This window comes from Episyrphus balteatus, chromosome 3 (genome assembly GCF_945859705.1).
Source record: "Episyrphus balteatus chromosome 3, idEpiBalt1.1, whole genome shotgun sequence".
NCBI lineage: Eukaryota > Metazoa > Arthropoda > Insecta > Diptera > Syrphidae > Episyrphus > Episyrphus balteatus.
In genome coordinates this window covers 6,079,601-6,095,075 of record NC_079136.1, presented here as the reverse complement: position 1 = coordinate 6,095,075, position 15,475 = coordinate 6,079,601, and the positions used below count along the sequence as shown (strand labels likewise).

The 15,475-nt window shown below is 29.8% G+C and overlaps 3 protein-coding genes across 3 annotated transcripts in view; all 3 read right to left on the bottom strand.

Annotated features, from left to right (window-relative positions):
• Positions 1-15,475, bottom strand: part of LOC129914005 (stage VI sporulation protein D) — a 208,497-nt gene that overhangs the window by 63,951 nt on the left and 129,071 nt on the right. The window lies entirely within an intron of this gene.
• Positions 9,849-13,645, bottom strand: LOC129914013 (protein D1-like). The gene is made up of 3 exons (XM_055993042.1): positions 13,452-13,645; positions 10,132-10,454; positions 9,849-10,071 (listed from the first exon to the last, which is right to left on the bottom strand). The coding sequence occupies exons 1-3, from the start codon at positions 13,602-13,604 to the stop codon at positions 9,933-9,935; spliced, it is 615 nt and encodes a 204-aa protein (XP_055849017.1). The 5' UTR covers positions 13,605-13,645; the 3' UTR covers positions 9,849-9,932.
• Positions 13,908-15,214, bottom strand: LOC129914017 (phosphatidylethanolamine-binding protein homolog F40A3.3-like). Its single transcript, XM_055993047.1, has 3 exons — positions 15,090-15,214; positions 14,194-14,516; positions 13,908-14,132 (listed from the first exon to the last, which is right to left on the bottom strand). The coding sequence occupies exons 1-3, from the start codon at positions 15,147-15,149 to the stop codon at positions 13,994-13,996; spliced, it is 522 nt and encodes a 173-aa protein (XP_055849022.1). The 5' UTR covers positions 15,150-15,214; the 3' UTR covers positions 13,908-13,993.

Genomic DNA, 15,475 nt, shown 5'->3' with positions numbered 1-15,475 from the left:
ACGTTTTACTTAGTTTTAAGCCGCATGCATAGTTTTACGTTTTACTTAGTTTTAAGCCGCATGTGTTTTAAGCTTAATTTTTAGTATTTAAGTTTTAACTATTTATTTCTTTTTGTTTTACTTATTTTATTGTTATTTGAAACTAGTTAACAATTTTACTTAAAAAAAATCAAATTTCACAAATTTGAAAAAAACGCGAAATATATATGTATTTATATACAGGGTGTCCCACAGTCACCGCCCCAAACGAAAACCATGGATTCCTGAGGTCATTTTAAGTCGAAAAACTTAAGAGGTAATTTTCTCGTTTTCGTCCCGTTTTCGAGTTACCACGGTTTTTATGATTTTTGTTCTCTTTTCCCTTATCTGGCTTTATCTTTGCCAAACTACGTTTGATTTGAAAAAAATTTTTTACAACCAATTGAGAATTTATTACAGTTTTAGTTTGTCTCAAAACTTTTTTTTCTGCGGACAACCGTTTCTCCACAATTTTGCATCAAATACAATTTTCTTCGTTTTTTAAGTTGTTTTTTACACTTTCATATCATTTAAGTCAAAAAAACACGTTAATGAGTATTGATTTTTTGTGCTTTTTATTAAAGCCCAGTTTATTTTTATAAAAAAATAAGTTTTATTTCATAAAAAAGGCTACTAAAAGTAATTAAAAAAAAAAATAAACAAACTGAGTGAATTAAAAAAAATAATTTTTAAAAACAAAATTTATTTAAATGAATTAAAACTTTTTCTGAGCTTTATTTATTTGTTCTTTTCTTAACCACAATAGCTCAGAAAAAGTTTTTAATTCATTTAAATTAATTTTGTATTTAAAAATAATTTTTTTTTTTATTCACTCAGTTTGTTTATTTTTTTTTTAATTACTTTTAGTAGCCTTTTTTATGAAATAAAACTTATTTTTTTATGAAAATAAACTGGGCTTTAATAAAAAGCACAAAAAATCAATACTCATTAACGTGTTTTTTTGACTTAAATGATATGAAAGTGTAAAAAGCAACTTAAAAAACGAAGAAAATTGTATTTGATGCAAAATTGTGGAGAAACGGTTGTCCGCAGAAAAAAAAGTTTTGAGACAAACTAAAACTGTAATAAATTCTCAATTGGTTGTAAAAAATTTTTTTCAAATCAAACGTAGTTTGGCAAAGATAAAGCCAGATAAGGGAAAAGAGAACAAAAATCATAAAAACCGTGGTAACTCGAAAACGGGACGAAAACGAGAAAATTACCTCTTAAGTTTTTCGACTTAAAATGACCTCAGGAGTCTATGGTTTTCGTTTGGGGCGGTGACTGTGGGACACCCTGTATATATATTTTTTTAAAAGCAAACCGAATGAAGCCGTCCAATATTACCCGCACAAGATAGAAAACCAAAAGAGAACGATTCGCGGCAACCACGGCCTTTTATAGCCACACGGCAACCCTTTCCAATTTCGAAATGGTGCGGCCATTTTCGAATTCAGCAGAAATGGATTCCGGAAGGTTCCTTCCTAGCCTTAATTTTGACTAGAAATTTACAATTTTTATCTTAAAAATCTTTAAAAATTATTTCAAAAATAGGTGTGCAAAAACTATAATTTTCTAGTCAAAAACGGCTCAGAGAAACAACCCGGAAACACTTCCATGACACCGAATTGCATTGGTATGCGTGAGCTTGGATTTCATATTTTCGAAAATCAAAAATCAGCTGCGTATTTTTAGTACTTTGCCGCTTACAAGTTTCTCTTTAGTCAGCAAATCTTTTTGTACTAAAAAATAAGCCTACCACAGCGTCTACGATATCCACCATCATCCACATCCACACATTATTCTCTTATCTTGACACCATTTGAATCAAATTGAAACAAAGCTAGGTTCCAGTTTAAGCTAAGGCAAAAACCAAAGATAATAGAAGACTCTATTATTATCATTACCTAAACTACCTTATCGACTGTTGCTAAATTTGAATTTGAATTTGATTTGAAATTAACAAAAATAAAATGAGTTTGCCTATACAAGATGGGCGTTTCCTACAAGATCTCTATGAGCGCATTTGTTCTTTGTATGGACAAAAGTCTATACTTCGTGCAGAAAAAGTGCATTGGTGCATTTTATGTTCAAAGATAAATGTAACACATTGAAAATTACATACATCAAATGAAAGTTACTGATATTTCTTTGAATAGACAATAAACTCTATCTCGTGGAAGGTGCAGTGGTGCATTTTATGTTCAAAAATGTATTCAAGGTTATTTTAAATGTTTGTGTTTTTAGAACAAAAAAAGGTGGAGAAACGACTAAATCCATGTCGTATGGTTTGTGGTTTAAATTCATAATACCTACCAACATTTTTTGAGTAATATATGTAACTTGTAGTTTGAGTTGCATTTTTGAAAAATTAGTCACAACCTTCGTATATTTAAATTATTTTAAAACCAACAAGGTAGTTTCGCACACGACTTCAAAGTACAGAAGATCATATACTTACTCAAACATTTTTTGTTAATGCATTTCAATCTATAAAAAACTATAAATGCATTTTTTTTTTTAATTAAAGCAGTTGATGGATTAGTCCAACAGAACACCGTTATTATTATGTTTTTGAATCTAGTCAATAGAGCATCTAAACAAATGAGCCACGTCCCATACAAAAGTGTTCTAAAAAACGAAAAATGCATTGCGTCATGGGTGAAAACTGGTGATGGAATAGCCCAACTGAACTTCCAACACAGTTTTGTAATGTTTTTGAAACAATTTTATCGAACGTCTAGTCAAAATGTATACTTTTATGAATTTTATTACATACATTTTTGAAAATAAAATGCACCAATGCACTTTCCCTGCACGAGATACAGACTTGTGCCCATACAAAAAAATAATACACTCATCGAGACCTTTCATTTGATGTATGTCTCAATGTGTTACACCGATGGGCCAAAATGCCCACTCTCCTTTATATATGAGTGTAAAATTAAGTGACACTTAATTTTTTAAAAACTTTTTACCTTAAATCTTATGAAAAGTAGGTATGGACTTTGAAAATTTAACAATTATCAATTGATATTCAATTAAAAAATCCAGTTTACGGACGATGATTTTACGTGATAACGTCGTCAGAAAACAGATTGTGTTCTTTTTTTTTAAATGAGTCAATTGAAGTGTTTACTTATTTCAAACAATCATAATTTACAAGAAAAAGCTTAAAAAAAAATACCTTTTTATTTTCTCAATCTATTAATTTTTTTATTTTAAAAGCTTAAAAAAAAATTATGCAACTTAAAACCCTTTTTCTTAAGAATAAAACCATTTTTAACTTTTTACAATGCGCAAAAAGTATAAAATATATCATTGAAAACAATCATTTACATCAAAAAAAACAAAAAAACACCTATTAAATGCAATTTTTTCTGAAACAGTGTATAAACAAACTTATACTATCTGAAAGCCTATTGTTTGAGCTTAAAATATTCGTATCGATCATCCTTATATGACATCTACAAAAAGAGCTAGAATTTTTTGAACTCAATCAAATTTCATCAAAAAAAGCAAAAAAAAACATTTATTTTTATGTCCTCACGCTATTCTATCAATTTTTTTCGATGACAACCTATAACTAAACTAATTAATTATAATTTTTATGTAATTTCGTGGACTAAAAGTGTAAATCTTCTAATTCCACATAAAAATGAGTTCAAAAATAAAAATGCTAAAAGCTTTCAAATATTATCATTTCTTTTGAAGTAATAAAAATAAGTACGCATACACCTGAGTGTACCCAAAAATTCTTTTGAATACCTAGACGTTGGAAGCTGAAAAATTTTTGAAGATCATTCTGAGCATTTGAAAATTAGACTGCGCGTTTAAATTTTTCAAGGTTTTCTTAAAAAAAAAAAAATCATTTTAAATTCATATGGCATATATGCTATATTGCAATATTTTTTGAAATTTAAAATAAAAAAAAAAATTAAAAATTAAAAAAAAAACATATGTAACTTTTGGGATGCGAACCCAAAACAGTGAGAGTGGGAGGCAATCACCTTACCACCTAGACATAAATGAAGATATCTTTCATCTATATTATATATATCTGCTAAAAATATAGAAGAAGAGTAATACAAACTACACCACTCTCTGCTTAGGAGGTCAGAGACCCACTAAAAAAAAAACACAAATTTGCATTTCACTTTCAGTCGTTTCAATTTGGTGGGGGCAGTTTCATTTTTGTAATTTATTTAAGAAAAATACCTTTTTTTCCACTGTAGGTAAGATTATTTATTATTTATTAATAAAAACAACGAATTCTTTTCCATTATCTTTTTCCTTAAATAATAATTTTGTTTGAAGTTTGCAAAACTGTCAAATTTGTAGTGCGTGTTAAAATCAGTGTAAAAATATGAGTAGATTCGTATTAAAAGACGAAAAAGAATCAATTCGTCGGCAAAAAACATCAATACTTTTTCCGTTGGAAAACGTTTGAGAAAAAACTATTGCCGGCTCGTCGACGGTACATCAATGTTTTGGTTCAATGGAAAACGCCATGGTACAATGGTTTTAATTTGAATTGCGAATTGCTCTCGTATTTAAAGATTGACACATAAAATTCATTAAATAACTTTAAAAAAAATTGTTTTCAAAAAAAAAAAAAAATTAATTTTTTTGTTTAATCCAAAATAATTTTTTTTTAAGTTTTCTTAGTTTTAATATCAGTATAAACCTTTTTATGTAAAAATTTTCATTAAAATCGGTTGTGTCGTTTTCATTAAGAAATCGGTTCTATGGCAAGTAGGTACCGTTAATAACGGTCCAAAAAATATTTTTCTTCTTTCAAAAGTGCGGCCTTATTTGCGGCAAAACATATTTTTTTTTTAAAGCAAAATCGTTATCCGTTTTTGAGAAAATTGCAATATCTCGAAAACTTTATATTGGAGATATCCGTTGAAAAAGAGACATTAAAATAAAAAGGCAAAAAATAAAAAAAACGGCTCTTGAAAATTACGTAGAAATCGTCTGTACCGAGTTTTTAGCAAATCTATCAATCCGTTTGAGCTCTTTTTTCCAATTCTTCAAACTGAAACTTATAACGGATACAGGGTACAATTATTGGCAGTGGCAACGATTGATGTCTCGATGCACGTATTATTGGCACCCCCTTTACTTTATATGAAACGATATATTGGCACCCCTTTTTAACCATAACCCTTCCCTTTAAGCCAACCATTGTACATATTTTACTTTCCAAAAGGGCCCCAAAATTCTTGTGTGCCCAAGGGCACCAGGATAGTTAAAGACGGCCCTGAGCTTTACTATAAAATGCAACAATGCGGGTGCAACAGACAAAAACTTTTGGATCTACCATACCGGATGGAATACAAATTGGTCCAATATCTCAAAATAACTCTTCTATTAAGTACTACCAAAGATATAGGTAAGTTTCACGCTTTTATCACAAAGTAGTGCATAATGGAGGTCTTTTTTAATGCTAAGCCACCCCACTAAAAAGCGATTTTTAAGTTTCAATTTGATTGAAAGTGATATTTTTTTGCTCGTCGGTATTTCAAGTTACCTATATTTTTTATAAAGTTTGTTTTTTCCTTTTGAAGAAACCCTACAAACCTACTTCTATTTTTCTTACTAAAAACCAAAATTGAACATAGAAAAATTCCTATACAAGTACCTATCTACGCACTTTCCTTAAATAAAAAGTGGACTTAGAACAAAATATGATGGAACCTAGAACAATTAAGAATACTCGGGTCTAACTTTCAGAAAGCTACTTACATATGTACCTGATTTTTTATTGTGCTATGTCCAATTAAATTATATTATCTGCTAAAGAAATTTTTTTAGACAAAAACGCTTTTCAAATTCGGAAAGAGCACCCTCAAATTAGTAAAACTGCATCATTATCTCATTAACGGTAAAAAGTGGATTAAGAACAATTTTGCTTTCCACCGACGACGATATGTAGGTATTTATATATTAACAAAATTATTTGAGTCTAAACCTAAAACCTAAACCTAAAACATAAAAAATGTAGTCACATAAAAATCATCAAACTTCAAAACAGTAGCTAACAAATGGACTCTTAACTGAACAGATGCACGGACACTTCTACGACAGGCTCTAGTAAAGACCTCCCTTCATTAAAATCTAAAAAACAAAACTCCTTACAAGACCAAAACTTGTTCTAAAAGGTCTGCAAGATGCTCAAACCTACTTACATTGTTTTTGCCTTTACGTTTATAATGTTCCAGCTTTCTTACTTTCAAGCATATGTACATGCAATGGCAATCACCCCTCCAATTTTATTTCTTTTGCTTCTCTATCATTTTTTCATTTTTCCTTTGCACCGACAACGACTTCATAATTCTTTGAGACCTTACAAAAAAATTTCAACCAACCCCACCTTCTGTTTGGCTTATATACTAATGTTTGACCAATCAGCTAACATCTCTTATGTTCCATTATTATCATTATTTCACAACGTTCCTCTTATTGTTGCCAGATCGAATACAACACGAAAAAAAAGCCTCCATACAATTCGTCGCATTTGAATTCGGGGCATTTGAATTCGTAACATCGTTATACTCGTATCATAGTTGCTCATATCATAGTTGCTAGTAACATTTGTTGGCGTATCATAGCCGCTTTCCCAATAAATCTATGGATAAAATACACCATTTAAATTATTCTCATTTAAAATTTGAGCCAAAGTTTATTTTTTACCTCAAACAGTTTGATGAATTCTAATTCACACAATTTGTAATGAAATAAATGAAAATGAATTTTTATTCACTTTTCAAAAATTATAACTTTTTTGTTGTTCTTACATTTTTTTTAGAAGAGTTCTTTTATAATATAATATACCGAATGGAAAAAACCAAGAATGCGGGATAATTAGGTCGATAAATATACTATTATAGTAAAATAATTAATCGCTGTCTTCTTTTTACTTGCGATATAGGTACTATATATCAAGTTATGTATTCGTACAAAAAAAAAAGTTGAGATAACATTTTTCCATAACATTACGATGGTAGAGAATGCCAAAAAAGTGGGTCCCGGAAGTCCGTCTGTCTGTCTGTCTGTCTGTCAGTCTGTCAGTCTGTCAGTCTGTCAGTCTGTCAGTCTGTCAGTCTGTCAGTCTGTCTGTCTGTCTGTATAAGGAGCTACAGCCTAAACGGATGGACCGATTAATGTCAAACTTGGTGTGTAGCGTTATTTGGCGACTCTCCAGAGGGGTTTTTGGAACTAATTTTTTTGGACCAAAAATAACGGTACTTGTCATATACCGATTTTAGTAAAGTTGAAATTGCTCAAAAACGGCTCCAACGATTTTGTTTAAAAAATTCAAATGTAAGTTTTAAGACAAGGTCTATCTTCTAATGAAAATTTTTTTTTTTTGAAAATCATTATTAACGGTACCTGCCATAGAACCGTTTTTTTTTAAATCCGAAAGTGCTTATTCTATTTCAACGAAACTTTTTGTGATGAAGAATTTATATAATTTAAATATAAGCCAAAAGCAAAATTTTGAAAAAAATACTTTTTGGATTTTTAAAAAAATTTTGAAAATTTTTTTTTGAAAAATCCAATTTTCGAAAACGGGACATTAAATTTTTTTGAAATTTTGTGTTTAGATGTTGATCAGTGATTTCTACAAAATGGCATACCAATTTTATTTTAAAACTTTTTTTCCAAGAAATTATTTATAAAAAATTAGTTTTTTAAAAAACGGCGCTAACGATTTTGAAATTTTTTTTTCTAAAAATGCATGTTAGTATATCAATCAAAACTGCATACTTGTTTTGGGGGGCAATTTGATTTCAGATTTTATATTATTTTTTTAAAAAACGAATTTCCTTTTTTTTTTCTTTCCCATATACACTCCTGCTCAAATTTAACGCACATCATATTTATTTTACAGAAAATTCCTACTATTACTTTGTCTCACAGTATCGTGGTTATTTTCTCAAATAAGACAGGAGTGATCTTAAATTGAAGGTATGGAGTAAAATGTTTGTGGGGAAGATTTGGAGAGATATGCTGAAGTCTATCTGTCAACCCGCTAACCTTTTAGAGATGAGTCATAAATTTTCATGAAGTAAACTCTGCTTTACAACACCTACGGAGTTAGTGAGCTCTCCTAGACCTACTTTCAATACCCAAAAATACTTGACTGATATCCTCGAACACCATGCGGTTCCAATCACCCCTAGATTTGGTCCACAGTTCAGTCTGATGCACGATAATGCATGCTAGAGTGGTTTGAGAATATCTTCAAGATTAAAATATGCCACCCTTGAATTGACCACACAGATATTCGGATTTGAATTCAATAGAACATGTCTAGGAAATGTTGAAAAAAGTGCATTTGCGGCCGAAATCCACCTCCAAGCATTCTTGATCCACAGAAAATTGGAGTGAAAGAAAAGTTACAATAAAACCTTCAAATGTTAATTCGTGGAATGAATAGATGACTCCAAGTTGTCATAAGCGCTAGAGGAGACAATGCCAAGTATTGAATAAAATTATTGGAAAGAACTGTCACGTGCTTCCATTTTAAAAAAATTTTTTTCTTAAAAAACAAAAATTATTTTAATATCAGTTTTCAGACCTTAAATTGCTAAATTTTGTTCATCTTTTTTTTGGTTGATAATACTGTTGCAGTTTAGCATTTTTCTGACTTGCTAAATAATAACCAAACACAAAAAAATACAACAAATAATTTAAAAGCCATTTTAAATAAGATGTAGGGGTATGACTAAAGAAGAAAAAAGTGTGCGTTAATTTTGAGCAGGAGTTTATTTAGATTTTCCAAATTTCTATATAAAAAGTCTTTAAAATTTAAGCAACTTGAACTCTAAGAGCAAGTACGTGCGACCCCAGTCGTGAAATTTATTTTAAATGGCGGCCATTGAAAAATATGGCGTCTCCCACTTATGCATTCTGGTGAATTTTATGTCCACAGGGTGTACTTCCTACACCAAAGAGAGTGTACCGTTTTGGTTGATTTCAGAATCGAATAATTTTATGCACCATTAATGGTATATTATAAAAACAACTGAATATAGGTGTATTTTTTGCACTGAATCTTAAAAAAATGTTTAAACTTTTTACAGAAAAGAGAGTGGTATAATTTGTATACCAATAATTTTGAGAAATACACCATATTTTTTCAATTTCCTCAATTTTACACCAAAATCAATGAATTTACACCAATTTATACACCAGTGTGCTACTTGAGGGGTGTCCCAAAAGTAATGGATCAAACGAAATATGCTGATTGGGTAACTTAAGGGCTCTCAGAATTTGGTAACTTGTTCATCCCGAATCCTTACGGTTTTCGAATTAATGCAATTCTTGTGAAATTTCAAAAAATCCCTACCTTGCAACAGTATTTTGCTTCCTCCGTCCGCAATTGATTTTTGTTTTTAACAGCAAATTAATTAACAGTTTCAAGTTTTATAAAAACTCAACTTCTTACATTTATTTCAGAGCAAAACGCCGAAAAAAATTGTATGATGTGAGACTGGTTTATTATTTTAAAAACTTGTCCTGTTATTGCAGTTTTCAAAAAAGTACCTATACAAATTTTCAAAGTTGAAGTTAGATCGAAAAATATTACAATAATTATATATGGATGTTCGGCAAAAAGCAATAAAAGGACCACATTAATGTATACCTATGCTTTATGTCCTTTTTTTTAATTTTTATGAATCTGCAATTCTTGACTGAACTAGGTTATCGCGAGTCACTAAAACGATTTTATGGGACCTTGGGTGTTAATTTTTGAATATCTAACAAAATATATTAAACAAAATTTTTGTTTTTTGAGCATTCATTTCGAATTTAACTGTTTTTCGTCTTATTTTATTTTACAAAATGTTAGGTTTTTTCACAAAAATTCAAATACTTATGATTTTTTTTTCCTGGCACAATTAATTAGTAAAACCAGCATGAAGAATTGGAACATAATCATCATATTCTGCCAAATAAAAGTTACCAGCTACTGGATTTCCCAGATTGTATTCCTTTATAAGATCACGAGCTTTTGTCGAAGTGCGTCCTGTTCTTGTTCTGAAAATATTACATGGTTTGAACCAATTTCTGTCAGTCTCTAGTTTTGCGAAATCTTACTTTTTCGAAATGTAGAGGCTGGTTTTAATTTCATTGGGTTGTTTGAAAACCAAAAATATATAACGATGTTTACCAGATCCTAGAGGTGGTCCTGAACCAACATAATCCACAACTGATTGGCCTTCTGATACTTTATTTCCAGGAATATTTACAACCAACCAATGTCTAACTTCTCTAAATTGTTCACTGGCATCTGGGTCAGTCATCAAAAGTGTATAAAGTGCATTTTCTTCTGCATCCCAGTGCACTGTAGGTTGGTTTTTTACTTGAGTGGGTGTAAGTTCATTTCCTTGGTTTACTTCTAATCCATTTGGATAGGTCACCTGAAATATGTGTTAACATATAGGTATTTAAATGAAATTATATTATTCGGTATAAATATGTCTAAAGTCCAAACAATTAAACAAAATCAATCATTTTGTTGGCTCATTCTCGACGATGAAAGACTTTTGTTATGTTTACATTTTTTAGATTTAATTAATTACTATGTTTTGTGTTTTATTAAATATAAGTTGGAATAGGTACACTTTAATTTCTTACATACAGTGACGGACAAAACAATAAGACCACCTCTATCACTCTTAAAATATTCTCTCTATCTCTTTTTAAAATTATATAAAAAGGCTATTTTAACTATATTCTGCTTAAAATAAGGGAACTATTATGAAATAAAAGAAAAAGAACATGCACAGTGAACAATAACCTGAGAGTGGACTGTATAGTTTTACTTTCAATTATTAAATAATAATAATAATAATAAATAAATAAAACAGAGTTATTTGGTTTTAGTTGGACTGCTCGTGACACGTCCTTTTTATTGAATATCTTTTTACGACTGAGGAGAAGAGAGGGAGGGAAGAATAACGAAACACACGATCCTTGGTTGGTGTTGTAGTGTTTTTGGTTGTTGAGTAAGAAGGAAAAATGAAAAGGAGATACACACACACAATTGTTCGCTGATCGCCTGTTAGATGTTGTGTATGTTGAGAGGCTTCTTTTGCGAGTAGGCACGGATTATTTAACACACAGATAATTTGATGCAAAATATAAATGTATAAACTAAAAAGAACTCTCAAATCGTGTGGACAAAACAATAGGACCAAGTGAAGTCATTTATTTTTGTATTACCTAGGATTCAAATTTTAAACAATATTTTAAATAGAATACTCTTGTGAGATCATTTAATATTAGTGGAGCAAAAAAAAGTTGGGAAAACATTAAAATGGGTCGTGGAGTCCATTGTTCTTCAGCCGTGAGAGAATTGATGCATTAACTGACAAGAGAAGGCAAATCAGAACGGAAAATTACCGAAACTATTGGTTAATTAAAAAAGTTTGTATTAGACGCACTAGAGCCCCCAAAAGAAAATTTTTAAATAGGAACAAAGCGAAAAACTTCACAAAAACACGTCATAGAAATGATGCGATTGTCATAAAAAGACACTTTCAGGTCATCTTTGGACATTAAATTAGAGCTTAACTTGCTAATAAGTGAGAAAACGCTCAGAAGAAGACCATAAGAAAAGTAACTCTTCAAAGAATCCCCAGGGAAGTTTCACTCCTCAGCAAGAGGCATCGCAAAAACCGAATAAATTTTGCAAAAAACCTTTTTAATTGGATTGGTCCAGATAATGAAGAAAAAATGGCGCAATGTTCTGTAGCCCGACGAAAGTAAAGTCAAATTAGTGAGATCAGATGGCAAAAGATGGATAAGGCGTCCAGAGTACGCAGAATTCAAACCGCAATACACAAGACAAACGCTTAAACACGGTGGTAGAAACATCATCGTGTGGAGGTATTTTTCTTGGCACGTAGTAGGTATAATTTTTTGGATTAAAGAAAACATGGACCAGCATTTGTATCCCAATTTCTTAAAAGAAGATTTTTTTCCCTATACGGAATGGAAAATGTCCCTAAAATGGCAGTTTATGCATTATAATGACCGTAAATATACATTGGTCCAGTTCAAATATGGCTTAAGGGGCATAGAATTCATGTTATGTCTTGGTTTGCCCGATCGCCGGACCCAAGTCTAATTGAAAATTTGTGGCCTATCGTTGAGAACTCATTGGGTGCAAAAAAGTCGAGAAATAAGGATGAATTGTGGCAAAAACTTCAAGAGACTTGGTATGTAATACCGAGACGAACTTCTCGCAAATTAGTGGAATTAAAGCCTCCAAAAGTGTGTGCGTTGATGGTAAATAAGGGCTTTTCGACAATTTATTAATTTTGACCAGAAAAAGAATTGAAATATGAAATAATTTCCATTTTTTGAGTAGTGGTCCTATTGTTTTGACCGCTTTAAAAATCAATTTATTTTTGTATTTATTTATTTTTTTTATTTAAACAAAAAATCTTGTTAGATAATGAATTGATTTAAGTTCCTGATACTGTAAATTTTATATTAATAATTTTTTTTCTTTTAAAAACAATGAAAAATGTGTGTTTTATGATTTGTTTTTAAAGTAAGACGAAATGGTCTTATTGTTTTGTCCATCACTGTATATCAACATTATATTTATTTTTATATACAAGATTTTATTATGTGCCTACTAAAAAAAAAAAAAAACAATTCTATACATAAAACATGAAAAAAGTACGTATACACCACAGTGTACAAGAGTTTTAATTTTGTACTGATCCAAAGTAAATATGGAACCGTTTTGTTTTTTGTTTTTAATTATTTCAACTTCATTGAAGTGACTTCAGCTCCAAAAAAGTGGAGCAGCTGTACTTATCTTGTTACCTTCTGGGATTCCCAGAGTTAAAATTTAAAACATAAAATTTAACAAGAAGAAAATGAGAAATGGTATGAATGAAATTAAATACAGATGCAGATTGGACTTTAACATTCCAAATGTTACTTAAGTTGAATGGTTTATTTGCAAAGTAACTATTTTTCACTCTGCACAATTATAGGTAATATCAAACATTTCCATTGCAAGAAAAAATTTAATACTCATGTAAATTCCTTTCTACACCTACATTATTTTGCAGGAATTTATGTTAAACATTTCACACATTCATTTGAACAGTTTATCAAAAAACGTAAAATATTTTTTTGATACCTACATAAAACACAAACAACAATAAAAATAAACACATTTAATACAAGATCGGAAAAGAGCTATAAAACAGAATAAGCAAAGAATAAAAAAAAACAGCATTATTTTCACATTCGTAGGTTTATGGTAATTATGGAAAAAAGCTCACTTCTTTTCGTATAAAATTAATGTAAATTAAATGCAAGCCACTATTTTAAATTATTAGATCAATTAACTAATTCATTATGCTACTATTGGAACTATACAGCATACACACCTGAACAACTTTTGTTGGAGCAACATCAATTACATCGGGAACAATTCCAGCTTCTTGCATTTTGGAATTTGTTTGATTAATATGCGGAGAAACAACTTCAAAAGACAGATATAAACTAAAAATAAACGAAAAAGTAAGTACTCGAACACTCATTGTTGTTATCTGAGCCGCTAAGTTCTGAAGCTGATAGAAAATACAATATTATAACAACACAAGCACTCCAACTCAAACTTGATTGAGTGGTATTTAATACTTATTTTAAGGGTACGTTATGTGTGTGTACTTGTTGCGTGTTAAAAATAAAAATAAAATAAAATAAAATAAAATAAAATAAAATAAAATAAAATAAAATAAAATAAAATAAAATAAAATAAAATAAAATAAAATAAAATAAAATAAAATAAAATAAAATAAAATAAAATAAAATAAAATAAAATAAAATAAAACAATTTGGAATAATTTAAGCAAAAATATTATGCATTATGTATGTAGGTACATTTATTTTATATTTCTAATTTTGTTGAAAAAAAAAAATGAAATTATTATTTATTGAAAGTTGCATGTAGAAATGGAACATAATCATCATATTCTGACCAATAGAAGTTGCCAGCTACAGGAACTCCCAAATTGTATTCTTTTATTAAATCACGTGTCGCTTTGTTAATTCGTCCTTCAATTGTACTGAAATAGAATTATTCTTAGTAATTTTTAGTTTTTCATATTAAAATTTAAAATGTTTTACGTTTTCGTAATAAACACATTAGTTTTGATGGCATTTGCTTGTTCGAATACAAAAAACACATAACGATGTTTTCCACTACCCAATGACGGTCCTGAACCTACAAACTCCATAACAGTTTGTCCTTCTAATATCTTGTTTCCAGGAATATTAACAACTAGCCAATGGCAAACTTCCGTCATTTCTCTAGGTGGATCCAAATCAGTCATTAAAAGTGTGTAAAGTTTATATTCATCTGCATCCCAGTGCAAAGTAGGTTGATCCTTTACTTGAGTTGGTGTGAGATCGTTTCCTTGTTTAACCACTACTCCATTTGGATAGGTTATCTGTTTTAAGTATTAAAGTCATAGATATCTTAAGTCACTTTATAGACATTAATTTTTCCAAACAAATTACAATAACAAAAGATGATAAAACACAGTAGTTATAACACAAATTATATAATTTCTTTTAAGCACTTTTATCAAAATGATTTTTAAACATTTGATATCAAAAATGATTGATGACTTGTGATAAAATGAACTATCCATTGAATTGATTGGAGCTTTCAAGAAAATTCGTCGTGCAAATATCTCATGTGATAATCTCTAGAAACATTAATAACTCTAAATCTCTCTGAATCTGTCCAAAATCAATGAGATCATTCATAGATTTGAAATTAAATCGATGCCAAATCAAACTTGGAGCTTGGAGTTCAAACAAAAAATCATTTTTATTGAATTTTGTTCCCAATGCAGAAATAAGAGACACAAATTGAGAAGTGCATGTCCACTTGAATAATAAGTATCGCATTTAAGACCAACGGAAAAATTAAATAAAAAACGGTATTAATGCAAATTTGAATAGAATTTGAATAAAATAAATAAAATCTACAAGAAAATGGAAATTGCTTTTCTCACCTGCAGCACTTTAGTTGGAGCAACGTCAATTGCATCAGGGACAATTTTAGCTTCTTGCATTTTGTTATTATTATCTTTAGAATTGCAATTGTGTCAGCAAATAACGTACATGCGAGTGAAATTATTACAGCCTAGTCATTTATACTTATTGATATTTCTTATCTAATATCGAGAACAGATAGAAAACAGAAGAAATAAAACTTGTCAAGAACCTATATGAGTTTTGAATACAAAGCACTCAACAACAATTGAGTGAGAATTAAAATCATAACTCTTTTAAGGCACCTATTCACGGGTTATTTTAACTTTCAAGTATTGGAGTAACCAAATTGGAATTAGAACTTTAATTCAGGCGCTATAAAATATTGCATGAATTCTCTCCCCGT

Bases quoted from the DNA above. Each gene is read 5' to 3' on its own strand.
- LOC129914013 (XM_055993042.1), bottom strand. From the start codon at position 13,604: ATGAGTGTTCGAGTACTTACTTTTTCGTTTATTTTTAGTTTATATCTG. The intron at 10,455-13,451 runs GTGTGTATGCTG...CACATATTTCAG, and splicing joins CTCCAACAAAAGTTGTTCAG to GTGACCTATCCAAATGGATT. The intron at 10,072-10,131 runs GTAAGATTTCGC...TAATATTTTCAG, and splicing joins AGCCTCTACATTTCGAAAAA to AACAAGAACAGGACGCACTT.
- LOC129914017 (XM_055993047.1), bottom strand. From the start codon at position 15,149: ATGCAAGAAGCTAAAATTGTCCCTGATGCAATTGACGTTGCTCCAACT. The intron at 14,517-15,089 runs GTGAGAAAAGCA...TACTTAAAACAG, and splicing joins CTCCAACTAAAGTGCTGCAG to ATAACCTATCCAAATGGAGT. The intron at 14,133-14,193 runs GTAAAACATTTT...ATTCTATTTCAG, and splicing joins AATGTGTTTATTACGAAAAC to TACAATTGAAGGACGAATTA.